Source organism: Arachis stenosperma, chromosome 6, assembly GCF_014773155.1.
Source record: "Arachis stenosperma cultivar V10309 chromosome 6, arast.V10309.gnm1.PFL2, whole genome shotgun sequence".
Taxonomy (NCBI): domain Eukaryota; kingdom Viridiplantae; phylum Streptophyta; class Magnoliopsida; order Fabales; family Fabaceae; genus Arachis; species Arachis stenosperma.
Genome location: NC_080382.1, coordinates 7,999,053 through 8,014,216, shown reverse-complemented (window position 1 = coordinate 8,014,216; position 15,164 = coordinate 7,999,053). Strand labels below are relative to the sequence as shown.

At 37.1% G+C, this 15,164-nt stretch overlaps 1 protein-coding gene across 1 annotated transcript; it reads left to right on the top strand.

Moving 5' to 3' along the window:
- Positions 1-10,453: 10,453 nt before the first annotated feature.
- On the top strand, positions 10,454-14,351 carry LOC130936096 (uncharacterized). The gene is made up of 6 exons (XM_057866084.1): positions 10,454-10,871; positions 11,177-11,250; positions 11,985-12,134; positions 12,412-12,697; positions 13,242-13,475; positions 13,613-14,351. Exons 1-6 carry the CDS (start codon positions 10,716-10,718, stop codon positions 13,982-13,984), a joined length of 1,272 nt encoding a protein of 423 aa, XP_057722067.1. The 5' UTR covers positions 10,454-10,715; the 3' UTR covers positions 13,985-14,351.
- Positions 14,352-15,164: the final 813 nt, after the last annotated feature.

The following is a 15,164-nucleotide window of genomic DNA, read 5'->3' as shown; positions in this document are numbered from 1 at the left end:
TTCTTCTTGAGGGCCGTGAGGAACTTTCCTTGTTTGCTCCATCCTTTTCTTGGTGATGGGCTTGTCTTCTTCAATGGAGACATCTCCATCTATGATAACTCCGGCTGAATAACATAGATGGCATATGAGGTGAGGGAATGCTAGCCGTGCCATGTATGAAGGTTTGTCAGCTATTTTGTAGAGTTCATTGGCTATGACTTCATGAACCTCTACTTCTTCACCAATCATGATGCTATGAACCATGATGGCCCGATCCACAGTAACTTCAGATCGGTTGCTTGTAGGGATGATGGATCTTTGAATGAACTCCAACCATCCTCTAGCTACAGGCTTGAGGTCCAGTCTTCTTAGTTGGACTGGCTTGCCTTTGGAGTCAACTCTCCATTGGGCGCCTTCCACACAAATGTCCCTAAGGACTTGGTCCAACCTTTGATCAAAGTTGACCCTTCTAGTGTAGGGGTGTTCATCACCTTGCATCATAGGCAAATGAAACGCCAACCTCACATTTTCCGGACTAAAATCCAAGTATTTCCCCCTAACCATGGTGATATAGTTTTTCGGACTTGGGTTCATACCTTGGTCATGGTTCCTAGTGATCCATGCATTGGCATAGAACTCTTGAACCATGAGAATTCCGACTTGTTGCATGGGGTTGGCTAAGACTTCCCAACCTCTTCTTTGAATTTCAAGTCGGATTTCCGGATACTCATTCTTCTTGAGTTTGAAAGGGACCTCATGGATCACTTTCTTCTTTGCCACAACATCATAGAAGTGGTCTTGGTGGCTCTTGGAGATGAATCTCTCCTTCTCCCATGACTCGGAAGTGGAAGCTTTTGCCTTCCCTTTTCCTTTTCTTGAGGAAACTCCGGCCTTGGGTGCCATTGATGGTGAATGAAAAATAAAAAGCTTAGGCTTTTTACCACACCAAACTTAAAATTTGCTTGTCCCCAAGCAAAAAGAAAAGAAGAGTAGAAGAAGAAGAAGAAAATATGGAGAGAGGGAGAAGAGAGGGTTCGGTTATGTGGGAGAATGTGGGTTTGTGTTGTGTGAAAATGTAAAAGAAAAGAAGGGTATTTATAGGGAGGGGGAGGGTATAGGTTCGGCCATGTTGGGTGGGAAAGGGTGGGAAATTGAATTTGAAAGTAGTGGGGGTAGGTGGGGTGTATGGGGAAGAGGGGTATGATGTGAATGGTGAATGGGGTAATTGGGAAGAGGAATTGAGGTGATAGGTGAAGGTTTTTGGGAAGTGTGACATTGAGAATGAGATTTGGATTAGAAGAATGTGATTAGGATTAAAAGAAATGTGGTAGGTGGGGATCCTGTGGGGTCCACAGATCCTAAGGTGAGGATCCTGTGGGGTCCACAGATCCTGAGGTGAAAACAAATATCATTCCTTCACCATATAGGCATGTAACATGCCTTGATGCATCATTCTGGCGTTCAAACGCCCATTGATGCTAGTTCTGGGCGTTAAACGCCCATGTTATGCACGTTTCTGGCGTTGAACGCCAGTTTCATGCTTGTTTCTGGCGTTCAGCGCCAGATTGTCCTCTGTGTGCGCATCCTGGCGTTAAACGCCAGGTTGTTGCTTGTTTTGGGCGTTCAACGCCAGAATGGTGCTCTGTTCTGGCGTTGAACGCCGGCCAGATGCACCTTCTGGGCGTTGAACGCCAGCCCGTGCGTCCCCAGGGTGAAAAATTTTTTTCTTCTGTTTTTGACTCTGTTTTTAATTTTTTTTGATTTTTTCGTGACTCCTCATGATCATGTACCTAATGAAACACAGAAATAACAAAGAAACAAAATAAAATAAAATTAGATGAATAAAATTGGGTTGCCTCCCAACAAGCGCTTCTTTAATGTCAATAGCTTGACAGTGGCTCTCATGGAGCCACAAGGTGATCAGGTCAATTTAAGTGTGGTATTCCCAACACCAAACTTAGAGTTTGGATATGGGGTTTGGACACCAAACTTAGAGTTTGGTTGTGGCCTCACAACACCAAACTTAGAGTTTGACTGTGTGGGCTCTTCTTGACTCTGAACTGAGAGAAGCTCTTCATGCTTACTTTCTTTTGTCATAGAGGGATGGCCATGTGCTTGAAACACAAGGTAGTCCCCATTCAATTGAAGGACTAACTCACCTCTGTTGACATCTATCACAGCTCCTGCTGTGGCTAGGAAAGGTCTTCCTAGGATGATGCATTCATCATCTTCCTTCCTAGTATCTAGGATTATGAAATCAGTAGGGATGTAAAGGCCTTCAACCTTTACTAGCACGTCCTCTACTAATCCATAAGCTTGTCTCACTGACTTGTCTGCCAGTTGTAATGAGAACAAGGCAGGTTGTACCTCAATGATTCCCAGCTTCTCCATCACAGAGAGTGGCATAAGATTTATTCCTGACCCCAGATCACATAGAGCCTTTTCAAAGCTCATGGTGCCAATGGTACAAGGTATTAAGAACTTGCCAGGATCTTGTTTCTTTTGAGGTAGAGTTTGCTGAATCCAAGTGTCTAGTTCACTAATGAGTAAGGGAGGTTTACTTTCCCAAGTCTCATTACCAAACAGTTTGGCATTCAGCTTCATGATAGCTCCTAAATATAGAGCAGCTTGCTCTCCAATCACATCTTCATCCTCTTCAGAGGGTGAATATTCTTCAGAGCTCATGAATGGCAGAAGGAGATTTAAAGGAATCTCTATGGTCTCTAGGTGAGCCTCAGATTCCTCAGGATCCTTAATAGGAAACTCCTTCTTGCTTGAGGAACGTCCCAGGAGGTCTTTCTCACTAGGATTTTCGTCCTCCTCCTCCCTAGTGCATTCGGCCTCTTTGATTAAATCAATGGCCTTGCACTCTCCTTTTGGATTTCTTCAGTATTGCTTGGGAGAGTACTGGGAGGGGTTTCAATAACTTTCTTACTCAGCTGGCCCACTTGTGCTTCCAGATTTCTGATGGAAGATCTGGTTTCATTCATGAAACTGAAAGTGGCCTTTGACAGATCAGAGACTATATTGGCTAAATTAGAATTATCTTGTTCAGAGTTCTCTGTCTGTTGCTGAGAAGATGATGGATATGGCTTACTATTATTCAGCCTTGCACGTCCACCATTGTTAAAACCTTGTTGAGGTTTTTGTTGATCCTTCCATGAGAAATTTGGATGATTTCTCCATGTTGGGTTATAGGTGTTTCCATAAGGTTCACCTAAGTAATTAACCTCTGCCATGGCAGGGTTTTCAGGATCATAAGCTTCTTCAGAAGCTGCCTCTCTATTACTGTTGGATGCATGTTGCAATCCATTCAGATTCTGAGAGATCATGTTGACCTGTTGAGTCAACACTTTGTTCTGAGCCAATATGGCATTCAGAGCATCAATTTCAAGAACTCCTTTCTTCTGAGGTACCCCATTGTTCACGGAATTCCTCTCAGAGGTGTACATGAACTGGTTGTTTGCAACCATGTCAATGAGTTCTTGAGCCTCTTCAGGCGTTTTCTTCAGGTGAATAGATCCACCTGCAGAATGATCCAATGACATTTTCGAAAATTCAGAGAGACCATAATAGAATATATCCAATATGGTCCATTCTGAAAACATGTCAGATGGACATCTTTTGGTCAGCTGCTTGTATCTTTCCCAAGCTTCATAGAGGGATTCACCATCTTTTTGTTTGAAGGTTTGAACATCCACTCTCAGCTTGCTCAGCTTTTGAGGAGGAAAGAATTTATCTAAGAAGGCAGTGACCAGCTTATCCCATGAGTCCAGGCTATCCTTGGGTTGTGAATCCAACCATACTCTAGCTCTGTCTCTTACAGCAAAAGGGAAAAGCAAGAGTCTGTAGACTTCAGGATCAACTCCATTTGTCTTTACAGTCTCACAGATCTGCAAGAACTCAGTTAAAAACTGGTAAGGATCTTCAGATGGAAGTCCATAAAACTTGCAGTTTTGTTGCATTAAAGCAACTAGTTGAGGCTTAAGCTCAAAGTTATTGGCTCCAATGGCAGGAATGGAGATGCTTCTTCCATCAAACTTGGATGTTGGCTTTGTGAAGTCACCAAGCATTCTCCTTGCATTATTATTATTATTTTCGGCCATCTCCTTCTCTTGTTCGAAATTTTCTAGAAGGGCTCTTCTGGATTGTTGTAATTTAGCTTCTTTTAATTTTCTCTTCAGAGTCCTTTCAGGTTCTGGATCAATTTCAACAAGAGTGCCTTTATCCTTGTTCCTGCTCATATGAAAGAGAAGAAAACAAGAAAAAGAAAGAGGAATCCTCTATGTCACAGTATAGAGATTCCTTTATGTTAGTAGAAAAAGAAAGGGGTAGGAAAGTGAAGAATGGATTCGGATTTATGGATGAAGGGAGGTGAAGAGAAGTGTTAGTAATTAAATAATTAAATAGAAGAAGAAAAGAGAAGAAAGAATTCGAAAATAATTTTTGAAAAAGGGGTTAGTGTTTTCGAAAATTATAATTAAAATTTAAACATGAAACAATTAATTAATTAAAAAGAATTTTTGAAAAAGGGAAGAAATATTTTCGAAAATAGAGGAGGAAAAAGTAGTTAGGTAGTTTTGAAAAAGATAAGAAACAAACAACAAGTTAGTTAGTTGATTGAAAAAGATTTGAAATCAAAATTGAAAAAGATAAGAAGATAGTAAGTTAGATAAGATATTTTAAAATCAAATTTTGAAAAAGATAAAATTTTAAAAAGAATAAGATAAAGAGATAAGATAAAAGTTTTAAGAAAAAGATATTTTTGAAAAAGATTTAATTTTTAAAATTACTTAACTAACAAGAAACTACAAGATAAGATTCTAGAACTTAAAGATTGAACCTTTCTTAACAAGAAAGTAACAAACTTCAAATTTTTGAACCAATCACATTAATTGTTAGCTAATTTTCGAAAATTACATATAAAGATAAGAAAAAGATTTTGAAAATATTTTGAAAAATAATTTTTGAAATTTTCGAAATTTATAAAAAAATGAAAAAGATATGATTTTTGAAAAAGATTTTGAAAAGATAAGATTTTTAAAATTGAAATTTTGACTTGACTTGTAAGAAACAACTAATTTTGAAAATTTTTGACCAAGTCAACCCAAAATTTCGAAATTTTGGAGGAAAATAAGGAAAAGATATTTTTGATTTTTAAATTTTTAAGGAAAAACACAAAAATGACCCAAAACATGAAAATTTTGGATCAAGACACAAGATGCATGCAAGAATGCTATGAATGTCAAGATGAACACCAAGAACACTTTGAAGATCATGATGAACATCAAGAACATAATTTTGAAAAATTTTTGATGCAAAGAAAACATGCAAGACACCAAACTTAGAAATCTTTAATGCATGGAAAATATGAATGCAAAAATGCACATGAAAAACAACAAACAACACAAAACAAGAAATCATCAAGATCAAACAAGAAGACTTGTCAAGAACAACTTGAAGATCATGAAGAACACTATGAATGCATGAAATTTTCGAAAAATGCAAGAAAAATTTTTTAAAGCATGCAATTGACACCAAACTTAAAAATTGACTCAAGACTTAAACAAGAAACACAAAATATTTTTTATTTTTATGATTTTCTAAATTTTTTTTTTTGGATTTTTATTAATTATTTTCGAAAATAATGTTAGGAAAAACGAAAAATAAAAGAAAAATTTTGAAAAAGATTTTTGAAAAGAAAAGTACCTAATCTGAGCAACAAGATGAACCGTCAGTTGTCCATACTCGAACAATCCCCGGCAACGGCGCCAAAAACTTGGTGGACGAAATTGTGATTCAAATTCTTGTATCATTTGTGATCAATGTTCTAATTATGGCTCTGGTGGAATTCACAACTCCGTTCAACTAACCAGCAAGTGTACTGGGTCGTCCAAGTAATAACCTTACGTGAGTAAGGGTCGAATCCACAGAGATTGTTGGTATGAAGCAAGCTATGGTCATCTTGTAAATCTCAGTTAGAGAGATTAAAGGGGAATTGTGATTATTGGAATAATAAATAAAAAGGAATAATAAAAGGGATAGAAATACTTATGCAGATTCATTGGTAGGAATTTCAGATAAGCGGAATGGAGGTGCTGTAGAGCTCTAGGACGCCTGCCTTCCTACTGCTCCTACTCAATCCTTCTTACTCCTTTCCATGGCAAGCTTTGTATAGGGGTTCACTATCAGCTGTGGCTACTTTCATTCCTCTCGGGGAAATAACCTGTACGGCTGTCACTCGCACAGCTAACCAGTCTGGAGGCATCACCCATGGTTGATAGCTACATCCCATCCTCGCAGTGAAAGCTATGCACGCACTCTGTCACAGTACGGCCAATCACCGGTTGGTTCCCGCTCCTACTGGAATAGAATCCCTCTTTTGCGTTTGTCACTAACGCCCAGCAGGTTAAAGTTTGAAGCACGTCACAGTCATTCATGAACGGAATCCTACTCGGAATACCACAGACAAGGTGAGACTTTCCGGATTCCCAGGATCCTACTCGGAACACCACAGACAAGGTTGGACTTTCCGGATCTAGATGAATGCCGCCATCTATCTAGCTTATACCACGAAGATTCTGTTGGGGAACCTAAGAGATATACATTCAAGCCTTGTTACACGCAGAACGGAAGTGGTTGTCAATCACGCGCGTTCATAAGTGAGAATGATGATGAGAGTTATTAGCTCATCACATTCATCATGTTCTTGAGTACGAATGAATATCTTGGAATAAGAATAAGATAGAGGAATTGAATGAAAGAAAATAGAACTTCATTAATCTTTGAGGTACAGCAGAGCTCCACACCCTTAATCTATGGTGTGCAGAAACTCCACCGTTGAAAATACATAAGTAAAAGAAGGTTCAGGCATGGCCGAATGGCCAGCCCCCTAAACGTGATCAATGATCTCCTAAGATGAAGAATAAAACAGAACTGAGATCAAAAGATGATTGATACATTAGTAAATCATCCTATTTATAATAAACTAGCTCCTAGGGTTTACATGAGTAAGTAATTGATGCATAAATCCACTTCCGGGGCCCACTTGGTGTGTGCTTGGGCTGAGCTTGATTTATCCACGAGCAGAGGCTCCTCTTGGAGTTGAATTTCGAGTTATGATGTGCTTTGGGCGTTCAACTCCGGATTATGACGTTTTTCTGGCGTTTAACTCCAGAAAGGAGCGTGTACTTGGCGTTCAACGCCAGTTTGCGTCGTCATTCTTCGAATAAAGTATGGACTATTATATATTGCTGGAAAGCCCTGGATGTCTACTTTCCAACGCCGTTGAGAGCGCGCCATTTAGAGTTCTGTAGCTCCAGAAAATCCATTTCGAGTGCAGGGAGGTCAGAATCCAACAGCATCAGCAGTCCTTTTGTCAGCCTTTTTCAGAGTTTTGCTCAAATCCCTCAATTTCAGTCAGAATTTACCTGAAATCACAGAAAAACACACAAACTCATAGTAAAGTCCAGAAATGTGAATTTAACATAAAAACTAATGAAAACATCCCTAAAAGTAGCTCAAACTTACTAAAAACTATATAAAAACAATGCCAAAAAGCGTATAAATTATCCGCTCATCAATCACCCACATCAACAGAAATATTAGGTTGATGAATCATAGTGGTAACAGGGGTAGCATCTTTCACATAAACAACAATGGCATTACCAGCAGCAACTCGGGTAGTACCGCAGCCTTGATTCTAGGAACCCTAGATTTTCTTTGGATCTTTGAGTGCCATTGCTAAGGCTCAAATTTTGCCACTTATTCTGAATTACCACAAAAGAACAAAAATTAAAAATCATAAATCTTTGACTCAGTTTTCTCACACTCAAATTTCACCATTTATCTAGAAAACATAATACACAAAGGAAAATTAAGGCATATTGCGGTGAAATTTAAAATCCTAAATTGAGATAAGATACAAAATTAAAAAGGCTAATTAGGAGAATTTTGTACCTTGAGGTCAATGTTGAAATATAAAATGAGAAAGGGTGTAAATTGGGGATCTTTGAGAATGTTTTTCCGTTTCTGCTTCTGATTATCCATTTTCGATTTCGTTCTTCTTTCTTTCTTGAATTCTTCAGCTCAATGAGTTCAATTTAAGGAAATTGAAGAGCTTTCCCAAAAGCTGTGGAGGTAACCAAAACTTCGATAGTGACATGTTGCCACTAACAGCGTAACATTGGACGACGAACGACGACGGGCACTCATGCCACCAAGGACGACGACACCAGTGAACAGAGGAGAAACGCTACTGACTTCAGAGATGGATAGAATTCTACAAAATGTTAAGGGTAGTTTTGGGATTTTAAAAAATTAGAGGTGGGTTCAGTTTGCTATTTTAACGTAATTGTAAGAATATTAGAGTTTTTAACAGAATATTTATTATCTCAAACAATTTTGTCATGACAGGGACTAAATTAAAAAAAAATTAACGTCTAGGCCCAATTGAAAGGAAAAAAAGTATAAAGATCTAATTGAAAATTCAGTAAAATTATAGGGACCTATAGAGTAATTAAACCTTTATATAATATGTATATTAAAAAATTTGATTGAAAATAATAAAAAAATTATAAAATAATAAAATTTTATTGAAACTGATTTGAGTTTTCACTTTAAATAATAGAGTATTTATCTATTTTAGTCCTCAAAGAATTTTGGATTAGACATTTTAGTCCTCAACTAAAATTAATTACTCGATTTGTCTCTAACAATTAATTTTGTCAAGTCTAACGGAAGACAAAATGGTCCTTGACAACTCTAACAGGGGACAAAATGATCATGACCCCTTTGTTCGAAAACGACACTATTCTTCTCCAATTTATCATATCTCGCATAACTCTAACATTCATACTCTCCTTCTTCACCTTCTTAGTCTTCTTTTCCATCTTTTGCGACCTCCTTTTCAGCTCCAAGATCAAGCAATGGTGTAACTGTCGTCGCACCTACCTCAACATGTCATGGACCACATACTTTCTAAATCTCTGTAATTGGTACACCCACCTCCTCCACACTTCACCCACCAAAAGCATCCACTTCCACGTCCTCAATAACAGCGTCACCTTAAACCCCGACAACGTCCACCACATCCTCAAGATCAAGTTCCACAACTACCCTAAGGGCATGCCTTTCTCCATTCTCCAGCAAGTAATATAGATTGTTGGACATTAGGACATCATGAGAAGACTCTCATTCAACATCATATGCAAATTCTCATTTGAAATGGATCCCAAGTGCTTCATTCCTTCTTTCTCGGAGTCCAAGTCGGCAGACAGTTTCGACCTCGCATTCAAGCTATCAGTACAACGAGTAATATCCCCGTTGCCGCTCATATGAAAACTGAAGCGATTACTGAACATTGGTTCGGATAAGAAGTTGAAGGAAACGATCGGAGTGGTGGATAATGTGATCATGGAGATGATAGGGCAGAGGAGGAGGGAGATGCCGATGACGACAGGTCTTAATAACAAATCATACTTGCTGTCTAGATTCATGGGATCCATCGAAAACGACAAGTACTTGAGAGAGTCATTAGTTTCCTGAGTATGAATTGATTGATGATTTTTCTTCTTGTGAACATTGAAGTTGTAGAGTGTGCATTGTGTAGCTTGAAGTTACAGTGTTAGACTGTTAGTGTTATGTGAGATATGATAAAAATTAGAAGAGAATAGTGTCGTTTTCGAATAGAGAAGATCAGATACCATTTTGTCTCCTTTAGAATTGTCAGGGACTATTTTGTCTTCTGTTAGAATTGACGGAGTAAAGATAAGTGATTGACGGAATTAATTATTAGGGATAATAGAATAATTAATTTTAATTAGGAACTAAAATGTCTAATTTAATTTTTTTTTAGGATCAAAATGGATAAATACTCTAAATAATATTAGAAAAAAAAAAACTAAGTTGAATATAGTATATACGCTCTTGTATTGTTCAAGGAGAGGCCCATGAAAGGATTGATGGCTCAATTTTTTGAGCTTTCATTTCGATCAATAATTTACAAATATAGTTAGTTTAGAACATCTTTGAGAGGTAATAACTAACAAATCACCATCGTTTTGGTTTCAGGGGCAAATCATTTTGTTTGAGATTCGTTACAATATCTACCATTCAGTTAAATGTTACACTAACAAGTTGTTTGCAGGAGAAAAAAAAATCTGTAGTGCTCTCTAACCTCTATAATCTCATCTCTAACAAATTTAAAAAATTACAGGTACTTATCCAACAGATTAACACCACCATGGTCGTGGGAGTTATTATAGATAATACTTATCAAATGATCAAAATCCATGCATTTTCCTAATAATAGTAGTGAAGTAAGCTCTTGGTTTTGTTTCTCCTATTTCTCGTGAAACGTACGCGCTTGGGCGTGTTGGAAATTTGGAATAATAAGCATGCTAGCGCGTTTCGGTATAATAGGTCCGAACCTAAAGCAAAAGCAGTGATAACTGATAACTTAATTACATTAATTATACTAATATTAATTCATTAATTACTTCCATTCTGGATACAGGTGGTTGTGCTTTTCGGCACTGTATTTCCTTTTTCTCTGTTCCTTCTTGGCAAAGCCAACAGCCGCCATTATTGTTCGAGTTTCGACTTGCCACCGCACCATTCACCTTCTTCTCCTCTCTGCAATTCTTCCCTCTTCCTCTCAGATCTGCTCCCTTTTCTCCCCTTTCCCTTACACACTAGGGTTTTAGAGTTAAACTTCCATCCCCAATTCTTCCTCAATGGGGGTGCTGGTTCCTGCTTTCCTCTACATCACCGCTTTTATATGCACCCTTGGAGCTATCGCTTTGGCTATTATTCATATCTACAGGCATCTCCTAAATTACACTGAGCCTACCTACCAGCGATTCATCGTACGCATCGTCTTCATGGTCCCTGTGAGTTCTTTCGCTCTTTCTATTCTCGATCCCTATTATCCTGCTTTGTTAATTGCATGAACTAGTTTTTAGTGGATAGAACTAGAATAATTAGAGTTCGCTTATCTACCAGAGTTGACATTATCAAATCAGATGCACATCACGGTACCTTTCAACTTCAGATAAATGGATTTGATTTTTTAACTTCCAGTGTTAAATTGAAAGCAAAAAGGCCATTGACTTAATCTTGAAGTTCCATTGCCGATATTGAACATTTGATTTTTATGATTTGTTTTAAACTTTTTAATGTAATTATTCTCTCGCAGGTTTATGCGCTGATGTCATTCTTGTCCCTTGTTCTACCTGACAGTTCGATCTATTTTAATTCCATACGGGAAGTGTAAGTTCGTATGCGTTTTTTACCCCTACTTCTTCTTTTATTCGGTTGTTGCTGATATTAAATCTGATTACATTTTTGTTCATTCCTATTTCATGTTTCACATGCTTTCTCTTCTTGGTCTGCATGTTTTGGGTGATGAGTTTGCAATTACCAGCTTATATGAATATGAAAACGATATATTTCCGAATTATATATATTTCTACTCTACTCCATTCCTGACTTAATGAAGACTCAGAAGTAGTTATGTATGGCTTTCTTAGTAGGAGTGTTTGGAAACCCCCTCGAATTTGCTACCCAGAACTCTCTGATACCATAATGAATTAATAACCCTACTTACTATACATGGAGTCTAAATTCATTGGATATCAAATAGTCTTGGGTCCTTCAAATAGATTGATTTATCTATTATCTATCTAGCTTAAGTGATTTTACCCTGTTAGTCAGTAACTTCTGAAAATTGCTCAACATAAGTAATATTCTTCTGTATAAGATGAGACTGAGGCGGTGTACTGTAGAGGTTTGCTGCAAAAGCAGACGTTCTAACATTTGCAGTCAAAAGAGAGTAAAGGCAATATACCATTTGTTTTTTTCATATGTAGAGCTAACTTTCAGCTATGTGATTTATGTTCACCCAGCATTCTGTTGTCTTCTGTTCTTAAATTATAATGAGATCACAGATATATTTGTATTATCCTGGAGCCATTTGTTAATTTGTATCTTTTCTACTGTTTTAGTTACGAGGCATGGGTCATTTATAATTTCCTATCACTATGTCTGGCTTGGGTTGGTGGTCCTGGAGCAGTTGTAATAAGTTTGAGTGGCCGAGTTCTGAAGCCGTCAGTGTGTCTGATGACTTGCTGCTTTCCTCCTATACCGTTGGATGGGTGAGTTTGTGCCTGATTTATAAATTTGTTTAAAAGTTTACGTGCCAGAATATATCTATATGCTCCCTGGAAACCGATCCCATCTATGGATTTCCATTTTTTTCCCTGGAATCAGGATCTTTGTCAGTTGGTAGTGTGTGTGGTACATATATTGTATGGAAATTTGTTTTTTGAGGGTTTTTGGAAAATAAAAATTTGTGCCAGTGAAAAAGACTTGTAACATGATCTTTATTGCAAAATTATGGTTCTTCTCTCACTCTTGGAACTTCTAGTGCAGGCGTTTCATACGTAAGTGCAAGCAAGGGTGTTTGCAGTTTGTGATTTTGAAGCCCATTTTAGTGGTAGTTACTCTCATACTTTATGCGAAGGGGAAATATAAGGATGGAAATTTCAATCCAAAGCAGTCATACTTGTACCTGACTATTATATATACACTCTCGTATACGATGGCTTTGTATGCTCTTGCCTTATTTTATATGGCCTGTAAGGATCTGCTCCAGCCATTCAATCCAGTTCCAAAGTTCATCATAATAAAATCTGTTGTATTCTTGACTTATTGGCAGGTACTTACTTTTCATGCTGCTTTTCTTTTTATGAAATATGATACATTCTTTCCTATTTTCAAATTTCAACTCTTTCAGTAATGCCGTATTTTTTTTGTTTTGGGGGGGGGGGGGGGGGCAATTTTATTAGTTTTCAAGACCATGGTAAAGGATGTAAATGTTATGCAAAATAGAAATAATCTTCAATCCTAGATAATGCTGTTGAGAAACAATAACTACACTTTGGTCACAATTTGAATAGACTGAAATACCCAAAATAACTACTTGATATTACAGTTATTTGGTTATGATTTCTTCTCATTTCCATCCATTAGGCATGGAGTGCCTTGAAACCCACTAGTAATACTCTATAAGGATGCTTTATTTGCTTTTCATATGATCAGTACTTTGTTTTGGGCATTTTTTTTCTGACCTCCCAATACAATTTTTTCAGTGTTAATTTTGGGTTGAATGCACAGTTTTCTATGTCATGGCTTGTCGTACGTGTGTTTATCATTACAACTATAGATTTTTGAAGCAGTTTATTATGTTGTTTGCTTCCTAGGGTGTCTTATTCTTCCTTGCTGCCAAGTCGGGAATCATCAAGAATGCAGATGAAGCTGCTCTACTTCAAAATTTTATCATTTGTGTTGAGATGCTTGTTGCTGCTGTGGGCCACTTTTATGCATTTCCATACAAAGAATATGCTGGTGCTAACATCGGTGGATCCCGTGGTTTCACAGCTAGTCTTGGGCATGCCGTGAAGTTGAATGACTTTTACCATGATACTGTCCACCAGGTGAGTCTCGCTTTGTATTCATGCATTTCAACATTGTCACCATATGGCATGCATGGGTTCTTGTTGAAATTTCCATCCTCCCTTGGCTTTTCATTTATTAGCTGATTTTTTGATACAACACCTTAAACTTGTGGCAGTTTGCACCAACGTATCATGATTATGTGCTGTATAACCACAGTGAAGGTGAAGAGGGAGCACGGAAGTACAGATCACGAACTTTTGTTCCAATGGGCCCAGAAATGGATTCTGTGAGAAAAAATAAGCATATTTACGAAAACAAGTTAGATGACATACAGCTATCGAGTTTTTCTTCTTCTACCAGTAGCACTCCCTCGAATTCTGGTCCCGTTTCTGATGCTCGTAGTTCTGAGGCAACAAATTCTTCCTTGCTTGTGGATATATCCAGTTCTGCATCTGTACCGTATGATTTGACGGTTATTGACTTGGATGTATCCACTTTCCCTGAAAATGTACCTGCTGCTGATAAAGTTGGTACTCAGGAAAAATGAGGAACATTAGAATCTAGGTTGGTGGGAAAAACATTTTGCTAGAGAGATGAAACTGGGAGGGGCATCTAACGTTCTTTCTGTTCTTGAGAGAACTATGATTCAAGTATGGTTGCTTAAATTCCGGGGAGGGATTTAAGCAGATCCTGTGCGAGCAATTGTGTCTATATACCTTATAAGTCCTTAATCAGCCCCACTTCCAAACCCAAGAAAATTGTCCTTGGTGATGAACCTTGGTCTTACTGTAATTGTATTTAATGGTTGTGTGCCGTGTCTTGGTGCACATTGTAGATACAGAAGAGAGCTTATTGACATACATCAAACATGATACACATTCAATTTGAATTAGAATTGATTGATTCTTTTCTCACACGCATACTAATTCCTGTTGAGTTTGTAAAGTTCCATTGCTGTAGTTTTCTATGTACTTATGTTTGATAATTTATAGATATTAGGCTGTATTTGTTTACAAGAAAAGGACATTGAGATATGGATATAGAAATACAAAATTGTGTTTGTAGTTGAAATATGAATAAAGACATTGTGTTTTAAAATATTAAATTAGTGTATTTTGTGTCATTCTTGTCAAAAATGACCCGGAGATATTAGGCGTAGATATAAATTGTTCATTTTTTTTATTATCATTATCAAATTTTTATAATTATATTTTCTGTCATTCTATTTTTTATTCTAAATTTTGTATTAAAAAAGAGTAAATTGGATTTTTCATTGTTTGTATTATTTTATATTCAATTTATTATCAAATAAAATATAAAAAATATTAATTTTTGTATCTTTATTTTTTGTGTTCTGTTTTTAGTATTTTGTTTTATTCTATTTTCAAAGTCAAATACACTTTTATTGATGACGAAGTTGAGACAATAACTTAAAATAGTGCAGCATTCCTGTTATTGTTATCTAGGCTCTAATCCTAAAATGTTAGTGTTGCAATTTTGTTCATGTATGATTTGTTAAGGGCTTTTACGGTGTTAATGTGCAAAAAGGAGCTATTAAGACGGGAAAATTTAATTTCACAAATTAGAATAGTGTCACACTTAAGTACTGCACATTATCTGAGGAAGGGTTGGGGAAAAAATTTTACTAATCATAAGGCCAAGAGTAGCGATCAATGTGGTAGTTATAGTACCTACACATTGACCTAGCAATATAAAAGTGACACATG

Bases quoted from the DNA above. Each gene is read 5' to 3' on its own strand.
- LOC130936096 (XM_057866084.1), top strand. From the start codon at position 10,716: ATGGGGGTGCTGGTTCCTGCTTTCCTCTACATCACCGCTTTTATATGC. The intron at 12,135-12,411 runs GTGAGTTTGTGC...CTTCTAGTGCAG, and splicing joins CCTCCTATACCGTTGGATGG to GCGTTTCATACGTAAGTGCA. The intron at 13,476-13,612 runs GTGAGTCTCGCT...AACTTGTGGCAG, and splicing joins ACCATGATACTGTCCACCAG to TTTGCACCAACGTATCATGA.